The 21,661-nt window shown below is 40.1% G+C and overlaps 2 protein-coding genes across 4 annotated transcripts in view; one reads left to right on the forward strand and one right to left on the reverse strand.

Moving 5' to 3' along the window:
* The window catches only part of slc7a10b (solute carrier family 7 member 10b), a 44,300-nt gene extending 38,681 nt beyond the window's left edge, over window positions 1-5,619 (reverse strand). The window contains exon 1 of the mRNA XM_049574146.1: window positions 5,382-5,619. Coding sequence (XP_049430103.1) covers window positions 5,382-5,535 — 154 coding nt within the window. The 5' untranslated portion in view covers window positions 5,536-5,619. The remainder of the gene's footprint in view (window positions 1-5,381) is intronic.
* A 1,279-nt stretch (window positions 5,620-6,898) lies between these two features.
* On the forward strand, window positions 6,899-21,228 carry LOC125887104 (E3 ubiquitin-protein ligase TRIM39-like). Of its 3 annotated transcripts, XM_049573639.1 has the most exons (3): window positions 6,906-7,026; window positions 14,265-14,923; window positions 18,305-21,228. In XM_049573639.1, the coding sequence occupies exons 2-3, from the start codon at window positions 14,267-14,269 to the stop codon at window positions 19,187-19,189; spliced, it is 1,542 nt and encodes a 513-aa protein (XP_049429596.1). In that variant the 5' UTR covers window positions 6,906-7,026; window positions 14,265-14,266; the 3' UTR covers window positions 19,190-21,228. The 3 variants fall into 3 exon arrangements, with proteins under 3 accessions (XP_049429594.1, XP_049429596.1, XP_049429595.1); XM_049573637.1 differs by lacking the exons at window positions 14,265-14,923; window positions 18,305-21,228 and adding an exon at window positions 9,329-12,428 and having other exon boundaries at window positions 6,899-7,026; XM_049573638.1 differs by lacking the exon at window positions 18,305-21,228 and having other exon boundaries at window positions 14,265-16,541.
* The last annotated feature ends 433 nt before the right edge of the window (window positions 21,229-21,661 follow it).

Consider the following 21,661-nt stretch of genomic DNA (forward strand, 5'->3'; position numbering starts at 1 on the left):
CATGTCGTAGAACTAGTTTACTGTCTCTGTTAAGCAGCTGTCTGATATTCACACAATCTACAGCAGGAAACTGCACTTCACAATAAAAGCTCTGTGCTGTAAATTCACTGTACTTCAAAAATCAAGTGTATTTTTACAATCTTGACACACGTCACTTGCGGTCCATTCAGAATGGACTAGCGTCCCACTTTTGGACCGCGACCCACCAGTTGGGCACCACTACACTAAAGCACCAAATGTGGCTGAATCCACCACTGAAAATAGTCCCCAGCCGATGCAGCATTTCTTCCTGTTTGTTTGTTAAAAACAAACTATGTGTTTGTGTTTTTACAGATATTACATCTTTAGTTACAAAGGTTGAAAGTAACTATGTGTGTTCATCCAAGTAATGTGCTTCAGTACAAATTGTACTGACTTCACTACATTTATCCGTCTAAGTTACTAGTTACTGTACAAACTAAGATTCCTCTCTACAAAACATGTTAAGAGTTTATAAAATACGATGCTCAGTTATAGATTAAACAGCTGAAACAATTACTTCATTAATCAATTTGTTGATTGAGAGACAATTAATGTGATTTTAAGGGCTGTAGTCATTTTTAATATTAAAACATTTAATGCAATTTATACAGATAGAGAAGATAAAATACAAATTTAGACAAGACTCTTTTCCACCTGTAATCCGGTTGTGGCGTAGGCTACTCAGGTAAACTAAAGATCATGCCTGATGCTACCTGGCAGTCACATCCATATTTATCCATGTAAACAACAATATTATATTAATAATATCTTTATATTTGTATCTATTTCTGTTTTACACCAATTATTTTACCTCTTCTTACTACTATTTTTACTATTGTCTGAGATCAGATATGATAATGTAACCGTCACAGACATAGACAGGAAGTCATACTTATCCTTTAAGCTCAATGCACAGCTGAGACTGTTTTGGAGGAATCTTCATATGAACTGAAGTGTTGGACGGTTACATAAAAGACCATCTGTCATTTACCAACAGGTAAATACATCAGCACCTGTCAACGACACAGATGTCCGGGCCAATCAAACTTAAAGGCCCAGTGTGTTGAATTTAGGGGGATATCTTTGCAGGAATGAAATACAATCTAACAAGTTTGTTTTCTTTAGTGTATAATCACATAAAAATAAGAATTGTTGTGCTTTTGTTACCTTAGAATGAGTCGTTTATATCTACATAGGTCCTTGACTATGGAGATCGCCATGTCGCTGGTTTTAATCACACAGTCCAATTGTTTTGGAGAGGAAGAGACCTCTGCAGATAATCTGGCTCCTAGTTAAATCTTCTGAACCTCTGGATCTTAAGCAATTAAGGAAAAAAGGCGAGCACATATTAGCAGATGATTGGCTGGCAGCCTGTCTGCGACATGCCAAACACCACTGGAAAAACACAGATTTGTAACCTGAAACTGCTTTATTCAGTGTTTTTACTGGTTTAAATCACCAGGTCTGTTTGTTTTGGAGAGGAAGAGACCTCTGTGGATAATTCAGCTCCTGTTAAAAACCTCCTGATCAATGACAACTGACGGAGTCCTCACCAGGGGAAGTTTCAGCTGGTTGCAATCTGCAGTCCTCGCTGCTAAATGCCTTCACAGTTACGGTTGCTGTTTCCATACATCACATCAGCTCCACCCTGAATCCTCGCGTCCTCTCATGGTATCAAAAAAATAATAATAATTTTGTGTCTATAAACAACTGAAAGATGACAGTAAATAGTAAATTCACAGTCTGTACAGCAGCTCCATCACAACCCTCTCCATCAGATCGAATGAAAAAACTTTCTGTGCAAAGTGAGAGCAGTGTTGTAAGTGGAGTTATTTGATTATGACATAATTGTATGTCATAATCAAATAACTCCACTTACAACACTGCTGCATCACACAGTTGATGCAGATTTGTCGGCTGCACATCCATGATGAGAATCTCCCGTTCCACCACATCCCAAAGGTGCTCTATTGGACTGAGATCTGGTGACTGTGGAGGCCATTGGAGTACAGTGAACTTATTGTCATGTTTGAGATGATGTGAGCTTTGTGACATGGTGCGTTATCCTGCTGGAAGTAGCCATCAGAAGATGGGTACACTGTGGTCATAAAGGGATGGACACGCTCAGCAACAATACTCAGGTAGGCTGTGGTGTTTAAACCATGCTCAGTTGGTACTAAGAAAATCTCCCCCACACCATTACACCACCAGCAGCAGCCTGAAGCGCTGATACAAGGCAGGATGGATCCATGCTTTCATGTTGTTTACACCAAATTCTGACCCTACCATCTGAATGTGGCAGCAGAAATCCAGACTCATCAGACCAGGCAACGTTTTTCCAATCTTCTATTGTCCAGTTTTGGTGAGCCTGTGTGAACTGTAGCCTCAGTTTCCTGTTGTTAGCTGACAGGAGTGGCACCTGGTGTGGTCTTCTGCTGGCATCAACAAGGCATTTCCACCCAGAGAACTGCTGCTCACTGGATATTTCCTCTTTTTGGGACCATCCTCTGTAAACCCTAGAGATGGCTGCGTGTGAAAATCCCAGTAAATACTCAGACCAGCCCGTCTGGCACCAACAACGACGGCACGTTCAAAGTCACTTAAATCACCTTTCTTCCCCATTCTGATGCTCCGTTTGAACCTCAGCATGGTCATCTTGACCATGTCTACATGACTCAATGCATTGCTGCCATGTTATTGGCTGATCGGCTATTTGACTAACTAACACACCGTGTATCTTTGGCTTTAGGCCTAGTCCACACGAGCACAGGTATTTTTAAAACTGAACTTTTTTGGCCTCCAGTTTTTAAAAAATCTGCTTCCATATGAGCGGTGTAATAAAAATACCTCCGTCCACATGACGCCGCAAATTCCACTATCAAGCAATGTAATATACATGCCAAAGCAGTAGATGGCGATATGACTCCTAACTGTAAGGCCATTGTAGCCAGTCAGAAGGCAGTAAAACGTCATTACCGGAAAAAGAGCAACGTTAGTTGTATCAAAGATACTAGATTACTACCACCGTCTTTGGTTGTATGATACAGCCACAAAGTGCTGATATGCTGCTAAATAGCAGCAGTATTTTGTTTAGGTCCATCCTCAAATCGTCTCTCGCACACACTGGATCGGGTAATAACACAGCTGTTTTCTGTTTATGTCGCACACGGTGATGTCATACAATGGATCCTGTCCACACATGACTGCTGACACCAGACTTTTCAAAAAAGTTCACCCTGGACTCCGGTTACAAATAACTCTGGTTACAGGGGCCCAAAACTGCGGTTACGTGTGGATGAAAGGCCAAACTGTGAGCAAAGAGTCACAGTTTTATAAATACCTGCGTTGGTGTGGACAGCCTCTTAGTGGCCACTGGGAGTCCAGGGCCTTGTGAGACACTAAGGGGGGCTCTGTAAGGCAAAAATGAGTGGATCTTCCACACTGTGTGCACTGGGTGTTTGCTATGCTTCTGGTGTTTGGGGTTTTGAGAACATACAAGTTGTAACACGATGCATTAAAAAGTAATTCGATCCTTCCTGGGTGTCCATACATTTACTTCAGTATGGCCATTAGTTGAGATACGGGATGGGAACCTCCAAAGACTGGTGAAGATGTTGGATCAGAGACTCACTAAAAAGATATTTCACTGGGACACTTCCCCCTGTCGTTAGTCAGTTAAAATCATTGTTTAATTTGAACAATTTATCATGCAGATCATAGAACTTATTGTCTCATAAAGAATAACTACAGTGTGGAACCTTACGTGAAGCATAAGATGCCTGTGTGCACAGTTGCACTCAGGAACGTTACCATTAGTATCAGGGACTGGAGGGTTTAACACCACCACAGAGGAGGACAGAACGTGTTTGGTGTGTAATTTAGGTGAAAATTGATGACTTCTGTCTATGTTGATTTCTTTTGCTTGGATGATCATGAAAAATTTGAGTTTTGTTGCAGAAAGGGAACCTTTTTTAGTGGCTGTTTTTTTTTTGCCAGGCAGAGAATTCTGTTTCTGGACTGAGTAGTTAAATAACATGTACTTTATTTTGTTACTATGTCACTGTAGATGTAAGTGTGCATGACAAATAAAAATCATTCAAAATATATTTTATTATTATTATATTTTTAATTTCATTTTATTTTATTAATTTAATTTAATTTAATTTAATTTAATTTAATTTTATTTTATTTTATTTTATTTAAGTTTATTTTATTCTATTCCATTTCATTTCATGTTTTTATTACAACAAGGCCAGTGAACCTGGAGCCTCTGGGTGCCCTGAGCAAAATCTGAATTTTTAATCTTCATAATTTTCACCTTAAATGTTTTTTTTGTTGTTGTTGTTTTTTGTAGGGATGATGCAATTTAACATAGTTCCAATATCCAGTACAGAGTACGGGACTGATGTGTTGCACAGAGAGTTTACAGCTGTTGCTACTTTTTCAACTCTTGTCCTTCACTGGGCTTTTACACGGAGACCTAAAATGTTGTTAAAAGTGCACACTTTAAAACATCATACATTAACAACCACAGTGCACTATAACCATTGAATTAAAATACATAAACCACAATCCACACACTACGATACACACACCACAGTACACCAAAACGCTTACACTCACACCCCTTAAAGGTTTGAGCACATTCAGAGTGTCTGAGCTCCAGTTTGCTTTCAACCAGCATCTGACCTTTGTTGTGAAGGATTTTATCATCTTCATCATGAACACATGGAAGTCCTGGTTTGTGTATTTTAAGTCATATTTATAAAAATCTGGAGTAAAACAGTGAGTTTTGTGGCTGAGCGCCAGACAGCCGACTCACTGCTGACATATCTCCATCACCCTCCTGCAGGGCCAGCTGGTAATATTCATACTAGCAGTGATCATCAGAGTGGTGGTGGTGCAGCCGGCCCTCTGCATGCAGCCTGACTCCCTGCAGGCCCTCCACCTCCACCTCCATCCAGCCTGGATGATGCTCCTGTATTTACTGTGCTTAGGTGTGTTTAAAGCTCCCTGCTGTCCCTTCTGCTCCATCACACAATGTCCTTCTGCCTGACCAGCAGCCTGCTCCTGCACTTCATATATTTCAGCCACGTAAGCACTTACAACTCAGTTTGATGTGAACACACATGCAAACAAACATGGAGTCCCTCATTTTCTTATGACCAGTGCTACCAAACTATGATCAGTTTAGGGGCCACAGAGGATTTCAGCTTTATTCTAACAGTTGTTTGTAAAGTATCAGCCCTGCAGAAACACAGTCAGACGGCTCTGAGTAGTTTTTGTAAAGTTGTGCAGTGATAAAGTAAAGAGCAGAGCTGATCCCAAGTGGCAGCAGCTCTCTTGTTTTCCTGCCTCACCTATGATGATGGTGCAGGCGCTCAGCAGCCCGATCTCCTTCTTCAGAGTCACTCTGTCGGGGATTTTCTTCTTCTTCTCCTTCTTCTTCTTGCCGTCCGTCACGGTGCCGTGCGGCCGGGAGCAGATGCTGCTGCTGCCGTTCTGTCCATCCATGTCCGCCTGCCCGGGTCCGGTCCGGTCCGTCCAGTCCACTGTGTCCTCCCAGTCCCAGTACTCCCAGTGCTCCTGTCCTCTCCTCGCTCCGTATTCATGCAGACTGAATGGGCTGCGCTTGCGCAACAACCTGCCGCTGTCCAGGGTAGAATGTTAAATACCCTGGACTCACCATGAGGCGTTCAGGGACACCGGGAGGAACCGTGATGCTGCTGTCAGGCTACCTCCTCCAGGTGGAGTGTTTCTGTTTCAGCTTCAGTCCTTTAGATGAAGTCAGAGAAAACTCTTCTGCGGAACTCAAAAGCAGTGGTGGAAAAACAAACAAACAAATAAACAAACAAACAAAGTCCGAATGATACCACAAATTTATGAGAAACATAAATAATACAAACTATAAATAATACTACAATAATTGTATTTGTATTTGCAAAAACTAGAGAATAGTACGGTGCAAAAATATTGAAATATAAATAACAAAAACATTTTTTGAAAAAAAGGTAAAAGGTGCAAAATATGAAAAAAAAGACAATAGTAAAGTGTAAAATAATAAAAAAAAATATTTAAAAGAACTAGATAACAGTAAGGTGCAAAACAAGGTATCAGTAAGGTGAAAAATATATTTAAAAACTAGATGACAGCGAGGTGCAAAATATAAAAAATAGATAACACTAAGGTGCAAAATATTTTTTAAAAACTAGATAACAGTAAATGCAAAATATTTAAAAAAAAAAAAAACACCTAAATAACAGTAAAGTGCATAACATTTAAAATAAAAAATAGATAACACTAAGGCACAAGATATAAAAAAATGGATAACAGACAGAGAGGTGCAAAATATGTATAAAAAAAACTAAAAAAAAACAACAACTAGAAAACAGTAAGGTTCTAAATATGAAGATATTAAAAAACAACTCGAGAAAAGTAAGGTGCTAAATTTTTTTTTTTTTTTTTTTTAAGAAAACCCTAGATAACAGTAAGGTGCAAAATATTTATTTATTTATTTATTTATTTATTTTTAAAAACCTAGAAAACTAAGATAGTTTTAGATATAGACTAAGACTAAAATATTAAAAAAAAATGGAAAACAGACAGAGAGGTGCAAAATATGAAAAAAGAAAACAACAACAACAACAACAACAACAACAACAACCAAAAACTAGAAAACAGTAAGGTTCTAAATATTAAAATATTAAAAAACAACAGAAAAGTAAGGTGCAAAATAATATATATATATATATATATATACATATGAATAATAACAGTGAGTTGAAATACAATTCATATACTTTCACTGTAGAAACAGGAAGAAGAAACAAAAAATTGAGCTGCACTGAGAGGCGGAGCAGCAGTGGGCTGCATCGTCATATTTCCTGAAATGAAACTTAAAGTTCCTCTGAGCTAAAGCAGAGCTGCAGCCGAAACAAGTCTCTTTATATCTCTCCAAAGAAACATTCAACTGAACCCAGAGGGTTTTCTCAACAACGCACACTGGTGAGTTCACTGACCTACAGACACAAGATGCGATCAAGTGAATCCTCGCTCATATAAACACAGAATTAAAAACAACAATACCAGATAAACGTGTCGTGCTAAAAGCTAACGGCCCAGCTGAGATTCCCGTTAGATTGCCCAGTATACACAGTGTAACAGATTTCATCCTGTACAGCTCATGAAGGCATAAAACTGGTGTTTTAAGATAAGATCAGACAAAACGTTGCTTATACCGAGGGTAATTACTGTGCAGCTGTGGCAATAGCGTGAACTTAAGTGGGAAGAGTGCCTTAAATATAAAAGGTTATATAAACAGTGCCAAAGTCAGGTTTACAGTATGAATCCTTAAAATATAATCAGTTTAACAGTTTGGATCAGTCAGGGTGGGGTTGCACATCTATGTACAGCTATATCACAGTTTACACAGTTAAATGTTCATGTTATTGTACTCAATGGCTCGTTATTGAACATTAAGGCCCATTTGTGTGTCAGTTGTGAGGAGCTGAGTTGAAATGATAAAAGATATGATGAGATGGACAGAAATCCAGAGGGAAAAGAGGGAGACACAGAGGGAGGGGGAGAGGTTGTGCCTAGTTTTGTTTGTCTTTGTGGATCAATACAGCTGATCATATTTACTTTCAACAACTGGTATGAAGTCAAAACCTGAGATCCTGAGATAACTGAGGTCCATCGGTGGCCGTGGCGGTTGTGGAGGGAAATCATTTTATATATAATTTCCTGCAGTCCAGAGCAGCAGCCTCCATCTTTTCTTCTGCATATGTGTCTGACTGTCTGCTCTCTGAAGCTCTCTGTACCTCCTCTTCCTCCTCTTTGTCCAGCTGATAATCTGACTCTATATGTTCACAATAATCACAATACTATAAGCAGCAAGCTCAGAGTATTATTATTTAATGTGTGATGCAACAGTAATGGAGGGATCACATTTTGTTTTGGGGGGTTTGAAATTGAATTCAGTGATGAATTTGCAGATTTAAATTCTGATATTAACAACAAGCAGCCTGGGATGTTATCACCACAATCCTGAAGACATCCCATGAGTTTATTATTCTTTCATAATGGGATGCACGATATATATTGGGCTGATAGATGTGTGGGAATATGGAAATTAATATTACCGTAAAACTTATATTAGCAGCCTGGGCTATTATTTGCACTGAACTCAACAGGCCTTTATTTGGGACAGGTGTCTATATGGGACAGGCCTCTAATTCCTTTTACACAAAAGTGTTACTCAGCAAAGATGGGAAATACTACAAAATAATTTGTTTATCTGAATCAGTATGAATATTACTTGTATAAAGATTAGGCTTTCACAGAAGTATATGTTATGTTATGACACTTGTTTTACGGCACCTGGCATACGTACCTGGTGTACATACCCGATACAACACCACTTTCTCCTGATAAAATAATATTCATAACTTGGATTATTTTGTGAAAAACATGATTCCTTTAATTGATGGACCCTTGTGGACTAAAGAAATAGAAATAAATTAATGGGTTATCAAGGAATGGACACATATTCTGACTTTATGACAGCTTCAGAGGAAGGGAGTTTTTTGTGCCTGTAAATCTGAATGAATTAGGGTCTTCTCTGGTGCTCATGGTTTTAATAAGATTAAATCAACCGAATGAACTATGTGTAGCATCTCCATATTGACAAAGTTTCAACGTTTATATTTGTATGTGCGATCTAAACAGCTAAGTGTCAACAATCTGGTTACATCCAAAGAGCTTCTATAAAAATGAACTGCTTGGCAACCGGACCAGGCCTCTAATTTAGACAGGCCTTCATTTGTCAAAATGTGTAGCCACACCAGGCTAGTAAAAGAGACTGGGCATTTTTTAATTTAATTTTTACGGTATTATTTATTATTAATAATAAGATTAAAGATGATAAATAGAGCCGATAACACAGAGCCAACTTGCTTTCATTGCTTTAATTGGCATAACACCTACACTGCCAATAACCACAGCGAAGAGAATTAAGAGCAAGAGCAGCATGCTAACTAGAGAGCCAAACATGTTGTCCCCAGTGTGGATGTTTTCCACAGTTTTCAGAAGAAGACAACACGGTTGTAGCGGGGGTCTGATCCCTTTCTGTTGCTGCCGTTACACTGATAAGATGTTAAGACAAATACTGGCTAAATACATCACATTAAGTAGTAATAAATGCCTTAACTTCACTTGTTGAAGTTAAGTATGTTATGCCTTTTTAAAAAGGTAAATAATCAAAAGATATGTGATTTTAGTTTTGTTTTCTCACACTTTTTGTCCTCAGAGTGTAGACATGGCTGCTGCCAGCTGTCTGCTGACTGAACATCAGTTCCTGTGCTCCATCTGTCTGGATGTGTTCACTGATCCAGTCACCATACCATGTGGACACAACTTCTGTAAAACCTGCATCACTGAACACTGGAACGTTAATGCCCCGTGTCAGTGTCCCAACTGTAACAAGCTTTTCAACACAAGACCAGAGCTTCATGTCAACACTTTCATCTCTGAGATGGCTGCTCAGTTCAGACAGTCAGCTCAACAGAAAGCCAGCAGCAGCAGCAGCTCAGAGCAACAAGTTTCCAAACCAGCAGAAGGTCTCTGTGACGTCTGCACTGGAACCAAACTGAAGGCACTGAAGTCCTGCCTGGTGTGTCTGGTCTCCTACTGTGAGAGTCACCTGGAGCCTCATCTGACGATGCCACGGCTGAAAAAACATAAGCTGATCGACCCTGTGGAGAACCTGGAAGACAGGATGTGTAGAGAGCATGATAAACTTCTGGAAATGTTCTGTAAGGATGACCACATGTGCGTCTGCATGCTCTGCACTGTTTTGGATCACAAGACACATGATGTTGTTCCTCTGAAGGAAGGATATGAAGGAAAGAAACTCGAGCTGGAATCCGAAATTCAGCAGATGATCCAGAAGAGACAACTGAAGATTGAGGAGATCAAACGCTCAGTGAATCTCAGTCAGAGAGGTGCAGACAGAGAGATAGCAGATGGCGTTCAGGTCTTCACTGCTCTGAAGGAGTCTGTTGAGAGAATCCAGGCCGAGCTCATCAACACGATCAAAGAGAAGCAGAGAAAGACAGAGGAACAGGCTGAAGGCTTCATCAAAGAACTGGAACAGGAAATCTCTGAGCTGAAGAAGAGAAGCGCTGAGGTGGAGCAGCTCTCACACTCTGAAGACCACCTTCACTTCCTCCGAAGCTTCTTGTCCTTGAGCACCGCTCCACCCACCAAGGACTGGACAGAAGTCAATGTTCGACCAACTACATTTAAGGGGACAGTGAGGAGAGCTGTGAATCAGCTGGAGGAGACACTTAATGAAGAGATAACGAACCTGTTTAAGGCTGAGCTGAAGAGGATCCAGCAGTATGCAGTGGATGTGACACTTGATCCTGATACAGCACATGGCTGGCTCATCATTTCTGATGATGGGAAACAAGTTAAACATGGTTATATAAAGAAGGATCTCCCAGACAATCCAGAGAGATTTGATTCTTTTTTTGCTGTGTTAGCAGAGCAGAGTTTCTCCTCAGGAAGATTTTACTTTGAGGTTCAGGTTAAAGGGAAGACTCACTGGACTTTAGGAGTGGCCAGAGAGTCAGTCAACAGAAAGGGAGAGATCACACTGTTATCACAGAATGGTTACTGGACGATTTCTAAGAGGACTGAAAATGTGTACTGTGCTGAGGATGATGATTTTAAAGTCAGTCTCTCTCTGAAGTCTCAGCCTGAAAAGGTGGGAGTGTTTGTGGATTATGAGGAGGGTCTGGCCTCCTTTTATGATGTTGATTCTGCAGCTCTCATTCATGCTTTTACTGGCTGTTCCTTCACTGAGAAACTCTACCCACTTTTCTGTCCTTCTTATGTCATCTACCGATCATTCTTCCAGTATATGGATAAAAACACTGCCCCAATGATCATCTCTCCTGTCAGTCACACTGAGTAGAACAACCATTTGATTTTCAACAGACAGATTCACTAACATTTAATGTCACAAATGTAAATTCTTCCTCCACTTTATTAGGTACACCTCTTAACGCAAATAGCTAATCAGCCAATCACGTGGCACCAACTCAATGCATTTAGGCATGTAAACATGGTCAAGACAACCTGTTGAAGTTCAAACGAGCATCAGAATGAGGAAGAAAGGTGATTTAAGTGACTTTGAATGTGCCGTCGTTGTTGGTGCCAGACGGGCTGGTCTGAGTATTTACTGGGATTTTCACACGCAACCATCTCTAGGGTTTACAGAGGATGGTCCCAAAAAGAGAAAATATCCAGTGAGCAGCAGTTCTCTGGGTGAAAGTGCCTTGTTGATGCCAGCAGAAGACCACACCAGGTGCCACTCCTGTCAGCTAACAACAGGAAACTGAGGCTACAGTTCACACAGGCTCACCAAAACTGGACAAGAGAAGACTGGAAAAACGTTGCCTGGTCTGATGAGTCTGGATTTCTGCTGCCACATTCAGATGGTAGGGTCAGAATTTGGTGTAAACAACATGAAAGCATGGATCCATCCTGCCTTGTATCAACGGTTCAGGCTGCTGCTGGTGGTGTAATGGTGTGGGGGAGATTTTCTTAGTACCAACTGAGCATGGTTTAAACACCACAGCCTACCTGAGTATTGTTGTTGACCGTGTCCATCCCTTTATGACCACAGTGTACCCATCTTCTGATGGCTACTTCCAGCAGGATAACGCACCATGTCACAAAGCTCACATCATCTCAAACATGACAATGAGTTCACTGTACTCCAATGGCCTCCACAGTCACCAGATCTCAGTCCAATAGAGCACCTTTGAGATGTGGTGGAACGGGAGATTCTCATCATGGATGTGCAGCCGACAAATCTGCATCAACTGTGTGATGTCATCATGTCAATATGGACAGAAATCTCTGAGGAATGTTTCCAGCACCTTGTTGAGTCTATGACACCTAGAATTAAGGCAGTTCTGAAGGCAAAGGGGGTCCAACCTGGTACTAGAAGGTGTACCTAATAAAGCGGCCAGTGAGTGTATATATATACTCGGGATGTAGGGTGGATGCTTTTTTTTTCTCAGATGTTACCTACATATCTGTTAATATTTCTTTGATGTACTACGTTGTAACTTGATACTATAACACACCAATTTTACCACATTAATACATATTATCCAATGAAGTCTAATTTATACTAATAACTGCATTATCTGCCTTCAACAATATTAAATGATCAGAAAATAATGTAATCATGAATAAAAGACATAATCATGTTCAATAGACGTATAATCATAGACTGTATAAGAAGTGTTGCTCAAATGACTGAAGAGCAGTTTATGAATCAAACGAAAATCATTTTCTTTTCTCTCATTGTAAATAAACAAATGCAAAATTAAGTGTTAATTGTGTCTGATGAAGTTTTTTCTTTTGTATATCAAAGCTGAAAAATATTTGATGGTGTTTCTAATGACCAGATCAGGTTTGAGTTGTTGTTGTTGTGTTGTTGTGTTCAGCTGATATGAGCACAAAACCAGTGCTCCCAGTGTGTCAAGAATAAGTGAGATCTGAGGTCGCCCTCTAGTGGAGTTCATAACAAACTGCAGCCTGTGGCTACATGAGGACATGCTCTGAATAAATCAGTCTGATGGTGAAGCAGATTACACAAATACAGGAGAACTACGAAATCTAAATCTGACTGGTGCTCTGTCTAATGTGACTGACAAGTTTTTTAGTGTGTGTTTTATAGTTTTTGAGGTTATTCTAAAATCAGAAATTTAATTTTAACTTAAGAAGACTTTTGTTGTAAAGTATTGAACTTTAGCTACCCTTAAAAAGGAGAATCACAGAGACACGTTAATTTCCTCCTTCTGATATAATCCATGAGAAACGTGTGAGACAAAGAAAAGGTGCTCAACACTTTGAAGAGCAGAAGGGAAGTGCAGAGGGGTTACTTACTATGATGGATCACAGACTGTAGTGTGTGAAACAGATAGAAACTGAAATGGTCAGTCAGAACAGATTGGCAGGGACAGGAATGAACAAAGTACATTTATTGAAATACAAAAGTACAAAAAATCAGATTGCCAGACTTTAAGATTTATGTTTTTGGAGGCGTTTTACTTTTTAATAGGGAAATATCATACTTTTTACTCCACTACATCTATCTAACAGTTTGAGATGCTGATTACTTTGTAGATTCACATTTTAAATTCAACAGGACAAAAAAACTCATATTGCTGTTGTTCTGTAATCCTTTAACTGCAGTGATTAACTGATTACATTTTTATGGTCAAAAGTCAAAGGTCATTGTGACCTTGCATCTGTCACATTGTCTTGAACGCAATACAGTATCTCAAGAAGGCCTTGAGAGAATTTCCTCAAATCTGGCACAAAGTCAAATTAACTGATTAGAATGTGGTGGTTGAAGGTCAAAGGTCAAGGTCACTATGACCTCACAAACCATCATTGGCCATAACTCAAGAATTCATGCGCTAAATATGACAATATTTCACACAAATGTCTAAATGGATAAAACAATGAAGTGATGACATTTTATATCCAAAAGGTCAAAGGTCAACTTCTCTGTGACATCATAACTCTTTTCTGGCCATTACGCAACACCTTATATCAGGAACAGAAGGGGAGACATTTGGTCAGACACCGAACTGTTGACTCTAATCTTGAAACTGTGCTGATTGTGTAGATCTTCTGTGCTGCCGCGCTGAAGGTGTGAGTGAAGCATCCTCGTTTTCACAGATATGGATGTAAACTGCGAGTGCAACTTGACTGTTTTGCAAACGCAGACATCTACAAGGTGTTAGTCCTACTTTGTGTAATATTTTGAGAAATAGTAAATTTTGCCTTGACTGCCAAAGTACATGTTTTGGAATGAAAATCCTCAGGTTAACATGATTAATCTGAGCCTGGTGATCTCGTAGAAATACCACTGCTGAACTCCATTTCTGAGCTCTCTTTCACAGACAGCATAGTCCCTGACCGCATAATGAGCTGTCTTAGTCAATCACAGGCTGAACTTACGCAGATTGCAGCCGCAAACTCATAGACAGCCACAGCTCATATTTGTGTTGCACCATTTTCTCAGTAAGTTTGGCCCTCAGGTGCAATTTAACAACAGAATGAATACACTCCACTGATCTTAGGTTAATTTTATGAAACCATTGATCAAAAGATATGTAATCACATTTTTGTTTTCTCACACTTTTTGTCCTCAGATATGTCTGCTGCCAGCTGTCTGCTGACTGAAGATCAGTTCCTGTGCTCCGTCTGTCTGGAAGTGTTCACTGATCCAGTCACCATACCATGTGGACACAACTTCTGTAAAACCTGCATCACTGAACACTGGAACGTTAATGTCCCCTATCAGTGTCCCAACTGTAAAAAGCTTTTCCACACAAAACCTGAGCTGCAGGTCAACACTTTCATCTCTGAGATGGCTGCTCAGTTCAGACAGTCAGCTCAACAGAAAGCCAGCAGCAGCAGCAGCTCAGAGCAACAAGTTTCCAAACCAGAAGTTCCCTGTGAGACTCACCTGGAGCCTCATCTGACGATGTCAGGCCTGAAAACACATCAGCTGATCGACCCTGTGGAGAACCTGGAAGACAGGATGTGTAGAGAGCACGATAAACAGCTGGAGCTGTTCTGTAAGACCGACCAGTTGTGTGTCTGCATGCTCTGCACTGTTTCAGCCCACAAGAAACATGATGTTGTTCCTCTGAAGGAAGAATATGAACGAAAGAAGGCTGAGCTGGAGAAGACAGAGGCTGAAACTCAGCAGATGATCCAGAAGACACAACTGAAGATTGAGGAGATCAAACGCTCAGTGAAGCTCAGTAAGGAAGATGCAGACAGAGAGATAGCAGATGGTGTTCAGGTCTTCACTGCTCTGAAGGAGTCTGTTGAGAGAATCCAGGCCGAACTCATCAACACGATCAAAGAGAAGCAGAGAAAGACAGAGGAACAGGCTGAAGGCTTTATTAAAGAGCTGGAACAGGAAATCTCTGAGCTGAAGAAGAGGAGCACTGAGTTGGAGCAGCTCTCAAACTCTGAAGACCACCTCCACCTCATCCAAAGCTACACGCTCCATAACACTGCTCCACCCACCAAGAACTGGACAGATGTCAATGTTCGACCAACTACATTTAAGGGGACAGTGAGGAGAGCTGTGAATCAGCTGGAGGAGACACTTCATGAAGTGATAACAGACCTGTTTAAGGCTGAGCTGAAGAGGGTCCAGCAGTATGCAGTGGATGTGACACTTGATCCTGATACAGCACATGGCTGGCTCATCATTTCTGATGATGGGAAACAAGTTAAACATGGTGATGTGTTGAAGAGTCCCCCAAAAAATCCTAAGAGATTTGATACTTGTTTTAATGTCCTAGCAAAGCAGAGTTTCTCCTCAGGAAGATTTTACTTTGAGGTTCAGGTTAAAAGAAAGACTGACTGGGATTTAGGAGTGGCCAGAGAGTCAATCAAGAGGAAGGGAGAAATCATGCTGAGTCCTCAGAAAGGCTACTGGACGATATCTTTGTTGAATGAGATTCAGTACTACGCTCATGCTGGCCATAATGTCAGTCTCTCTCTGAAGTCTCAGCCTGAGAAGGTGGGGGTGTTTGTGGATTATGAGGAGGGTGTGGTCTCCTTTTATGACGTTAATTCTGCAGCTCTCATCTACTCCTTTACTGGCTGCTGCTTCACTGAGAAACTCTACCCATTCTTTAGTCCTTGTAATTTTGTCTTCAAATCGTTCCCATTTATGAATAAAAACTATGCCCCGATGATCATCTCTCCTGTCAGTCACACTGAGTAGAACAACCCTTTGACAGATTCATTAACATTTAATGTGATAAATGTATATATACTGGGGGTGTAAGGTGGATACATTGGTTTTTTTTCCAGATGTTTTCTATTTTTTTGTCAATATTTCTTTGATGCATCACAATGTTATTTAGTACTTATAACACACCAATTTTACCATGTTGATCTGTATTATCCAGTGTGGTCTAACTGAAGTATAACTGCATTACCTGCCTTCAAGACTATTAAATCATATTATAATCACTTCATTCAGTGTTTTTACCAGATTAAATCACCTGGTCTGTTTATTCAGGAGAGGAAGAGACCTCTGTGGAAAATTTAGCTCCCAATTAAAACCTGCTGAACAAAAAGCACTTTCAGCTGGTTGCAATCTGCACTTCTTACCACAATAGGTCACCAAATCCCCACTTAATTTTACACACTGAACCTTTAAGTGTAAAAATTGTTTTTGTTAGGTAAGAGATATGTTCAGTAGGTCTGATGGAGGCTGCAAGAGTTACAACTGCTGTTTCTAATTTTGGCCACAAGATGGCAGTGTTAAGCGAGACTACTGTTACTGCAGCAGGTGCACTTTGGGTCTACCTTTAGTGTCTTGTGAATTCCTGTGGATAACCTGGAGACTGCATGATAGACAGCGCTGCAGTCGTTAATTTTGGAGACATCTGGCAAATATGTGCACATTTAAAGACTCTGATTTAATAAAATTATTTAACCATTTTTTCTCTGGGTGTGTCAATTTGGACTCTACTGATGTTCATGTGTTAGTATTTTGAGGGTTCCTGGTTCGAACCTAGGATGGGGGAGCCCTTCTGTGCAGAGTTAGCATGTTCTCCTTGTGTCAGTGTGGGTTTCCTCCAGGTGCTCCAGCTTCCTCCCACAGTCCAAACACATGGAGGTTAATTGGTGACTCTAAATTGTCCATAGGTGTGAATGTGAGTGTGAATGGTTGTCTGTCTCTATGTGTCAGCCCTGTGATAGTCTGGTGACCTGTCCAGGGTGTACCCTGCCTCTCACTCAATGTCAGCTGGGATAGGCTCCAGCCACCTCACGACCCCTCACAGGATAAGCAGTTACAGAAAATGAATGAATGAATAATGAGGTGGTTCATTGTTTATTTCATGTTCACTCTGTTTTAATGTAGACAGCAGTCTCACCATGGGTTTTTGTTCTAACATTGGGGATGCTTAAAAGGCCTCTAACAGAAGACCTGAGAGTTCTAGAGGGTTCATACAATAAAAGCAAATCTGACAAATAGGTAGGACTAAGACCATTAAGAGCTTTTCAAACCAATAAAAGGATCTTAAAATCAATGGAGCATGTTCGGAAAAATCATATGTCTTACATTCTGCAGTTTAAGGTTTACAGGAAAGTTTTCCTTGGTTAAATTTTGTTTTTTGCGGCAGAAACTGAAGCCCTCTGCTGTATATATTTCAATTTTCTTTAAAGCCATTTCAGTTTTTGTACATTTTAAGTGTGCCTGACAGCAGACGGCTGCATTTAAACAAGTTTATTAATTTCAGTCTTCTGTATGAAATCTGGGTCAGTTTTTAAGTCAATAACAAAAACATGAAAGCTACAATGCTCCAAAGAGTAATGGGTTACATGTGATGTGAAAAGGTAAATAAAGTTTAACAGTGAATTGATTTTGAGATTGTTGTGGGTTTGACTGTTAAAGCCTACTATCTCCAGTATAATGACAATAGAAATAAGTTTTAAAAAAAGATTCAAGTAACCACACTGTGCCATTAAAAGTACTCAATGTGTTGCTCCAGACTAGATTCACCTTGTGCAAAAGAACGTCACTCATCAGGTTGAACCTGTAAAGCAACAAAACCTCACAGAGCAGAGGGAGGCGGAGCAACACTGAGACAAGTTGACTCAATAAGGCTTTTCATAAGAACACAGCTGAATCTCTGCAAACACCGGTGAGTATAGTTGATAATATTTATTGTGTTTTAACCAACATCAACGAAAAACTTAAGCTCGACTCAGACAGGATGTTTTATTGTTTTTATGTCATGCTTTTAAATGGAATGGCAAAATAAATGATTCAAAGTGGCTTCCTGATGTTCCAGTTAACATCACATGATGTCTTTATGACTAATCAGGAATGTTGTAATTGCCATTTTTTTTGTCCACACTTCAAGTCAAAAGTTTCATCTCTGAGATGGCTGCCCGGTCAAAACAAGAAGGAGAAGCTCCTCTTCACATCAATTTAGGACCCGCACTGAAGCTTCTGATCTTCTGCCTGGTGTTTCTGATGTGTTTAATACTCATGCTGGTTGTAGACTACAAGATAGTTAGTCGTCTGAAAGAACAAGAGGTGGAAATTCAGCAGATGATCCAGACGAGACAACTGAAGATTGAGGAGATCAAACACTCAGTGGAGCTCAGTGAGGAAGGTGCAGACAGAGAGATAGCAGATGGTGTTCAGGTCTTCACTGCTCTGAAGGAGTCTGTTGAGAGAAGCCAGGCCGAGCTCATCAACACGATCAAAGAGAAGCAGAGAAAGACAGAGGAACAGGCTGAAGGCTTCATCGAAGAGCTGGAACAGGAAGTCTTTGAGCTGCGGAAGAGAAGCGCTAAGGTGCAGCAGCAGCTCTTAAAGTCTGAGAACCACTTTCTCCTCCAAAACCCTCTGTCCCTGGGCACTGCTCTACCAGTGAAAGACTGGACAGAAGTCAATGTCTGTCCACTGTCACACGAGGGGACTGTGAGGAGAGCTCTGAATCAGTTGCTTGTTGGATCCGAGCTGAAGAGGGTCCAGCAGTATGCCGTGAATGTGACACTTGACCCTGACACAGCACATCCCAACCTCATCCTGTCTGATGATAAAAAACAAGTACATGATGGTGGCGTACAGGTGACTCTCCCAGACAACCCAGAGAGATTTGATTCTTGTGTTAATGTCCTAGCAAAGCAGAGTTTCACTTCAGGGAGATTTTACTTCGAGGTTCAGGTTGAAGGGAAGGCTGAGTGGACTTTAGGAGTGGCCAGAGGGTCAATCAAGAGGAAAGGATATATCACAGTGAGCCCTCAGAAAGGTTACTGGACGATATCTTTGAGGAATGAAAATGAGTACTGTGCTTGCGCTGGCCCTGATGTCAGCCTCTCTCTGAAATCTCGGCCTAAGAAGGTGGGAGTATTTGTGGATTATGAGGAGGGTCTGGTCTCCTTTTATGATGTTGATTCTGCAGCTCTTATCTACTCCTTTACTGGCTGCTGCTTCAGTGAGAAACTCTACCCATTCCTCCGCCCCAGTCTTAATTATGGTGGTAAAAACTCTGCCCCTCTGATCATCTCTGCTGTCAATCACTGAATAGAACAACCATTTTAACATCCATTTTAAACCTTAATAAAATGTAAATGGAATGTTGAAATTAGCTACAGAGACCAAAACTGTTTTTTGTACCAGGCTGTAAACATGTTTATTTCTGCTGTAAAGTTGGGCATTTTAACATGGGGGTCTATGGGGATCGACTCACTTCTGGAGTCAGCCTCAAGTGGCCATTAGAGGAACTGCAGTTTTTGCCACTTCTGCATCAGCTTCATTTTTCAGCTGTGCAGGTTACCGCTTCATAAATTTACACCAGCCCTCTGGTCTAGTTCATAACAAACTGCAGCCTGACACATGCTCTTCATAAATAACTATCACCAGCACAGACAGGTCACTGAACAGGCCTACCAGGAGACACAAAAAGACCACAAAGAGATGCAAAGGAACTGCAAAAAGACACAAATAAAAAAGGGCAAGACAGCCCCAAAAGGTAAAACAAAATGTCCACCCACAAAAATGACTACAAAGAGACGTAAAGAATCATAATGACTATAAAAGCCTCGTTTCCACTAAGCAGTACGGTTCAGTTCAGTTCAGTATGCTTTTTTTCTCTTTCCACAGTGAAAAGTTGTGGATGGTACCAATAGAACCGTTCTGTACCGTCCCCATGTTTGGTCCCCCCTCTGTTGGGGTACCTAGCACACAGATCTGGTACTAAAAGGTGGAGCTGTGAACACTGCAGTCTGATTGGTCAGTAGAGGACGGTCACTCTGCTCAGGGCTGAGTTGTGTCTGGTTTTGAGGCTCATGTAACCACTGTTCATACTGTGGAGAGTTTTATTAGTAAACTGTAACTATAAAATGAAAGGATGTTTTGCTGCCTCTCACAGCAGCTGGAGTCTGAGAAAAAATAACTTCATTCACTGGGCCGACTGCAGGCAACTTTTAAGGTGGAATGTTTACTTGTAATGTTGCTCAATGCATGAGTTGATGACGTGAATCCATCAGCACACCTTAAATTTCACTGTGACAACTTTGACCATCACTTTAGTTTCTATATGACACACACTTTTAGTAATGAGTATTTATATAAATTATTTTTTGCCAGATTATGTGAACTGCACGTACTGTATTCTAATCCTCACTCAGAGAAAAAAAAAAGCATGGCGGAGAGTCATTCCTGCGCACGAGGTGCAGACTGTGTCAGACTGGTAATGAGGAAATACAGTGAGTGCTGGACGGAGCAGTGAGCGACAACAACCCCACCCACAATTAAGAGCACTGTTTGCAGTGGAAATGCAAGGGTCTAGGTCTTTAGGGTTACTGTTGGTTCCAAAGGTACTATAGTGAAAGTGTTTGATGGAAATGGGGCTAAAGAGACAAAAACAACAAAGAAAGAGGCTAAACAACCGTAAAGTCTGTGTGCCGTGCTCCTGTGTTGGAGACATGGTGGGGCCTTTTGCATATCTCTGCCCAGGGGCTCACTGCCTCATAATCCCATGATCGACAGTCTGATAATGAAACTAATGACAAGAATACAGGAATTCATAAACTTAAACTAAATTTCTACAAACTACATTTTCAAATATCTACACTTTGACATTTTTTTAATCATGCATGCATGTATTTTGTTCTATGCAGCTGCTTCTGTTATGTCAGGCACATGGATTAACTGCAGTCTGCACTGCATCTTGAATTTTATTTTTATTTGTTGTGTCTAGTTGTTATGTTTAGGACTACGGATAGAAATTAACGTGTTGCTTAATCTGCTGTAACTGTTTTTGATTTCTCTTAAATGATTGTCATTGCACGCAGTCCTCTTACAAACCAAATAAACCAAACTGAACTAAATTTATGTTTCACGCTGCTGCAACTCTTTTAAAATCATTTATGAACTATAGTTTTACAACTCTATGATTTTATTAATCAGTTCATCCATGTTTTAAACTGTTTTAAATGTCCTTTTATATTGAGATGCCTGGTTTGTCTGTTTTATGTCCATTATGTCTGTTTTCATGTGAAGCACTCAGTGCTCATACTGCCCTTATTGTAAAACACTTTGTGCTGCATTTCTTGTATTAAAGGTGCTCTATGAATAAAGTTTATTATAATAATAACTATTATTATCATTATCATTATTATTCTATGATCATCACCATCATCGTCCTTATTATTATTTTATTTATTTATTTATTGTCATTTCAGATATCCACAATGTGATTTTAGATAGTCGGAGTGAACATTTTATAATCCAATTGTTACTAGTCATGATTTTAATTGTAGATATGTGCATTTGCATTTTCCTGTCATAATGATAATTGTGGATATCCAAAATGACATTTATACTACTCAAAATTAAAAATAATATTTTGGATGTTCATAATCGCATTATGGATATCTGGATTTTCTTAATATCTAAAATTAAACCATGACTAGAACAACTGGTTTATAGATATCTAAAAGTGGAATTATTCCCAGTAAGAGTGCAATTGCAGATATCTACGATGTTTATTCT

Source organism: Epinephelus fuscoguttatus, linkage group LG4 (assembly GCF_011397635.1).
Source record: "Epinephelus fuscoguttatus linkage group LG4, E.fuscoguttatus.final_Chr_v1".
NCBI lineage: Eukaryota > Metazoa > Chordata > Actinopteri > Perciformes > Serranidae > Epinephelus > Epinephelus fuscoguttatus.

Bases quoted from the DNA above. Each gene is read 5' to 3' on its own strand.
- LOC125887104 (XM_049573637.1), top strand. From the start codon at position 9,338: ATGGCTGCTGCCAGCTGTCTGCTGACTGAACATCAGTTCCTGTGCTCC.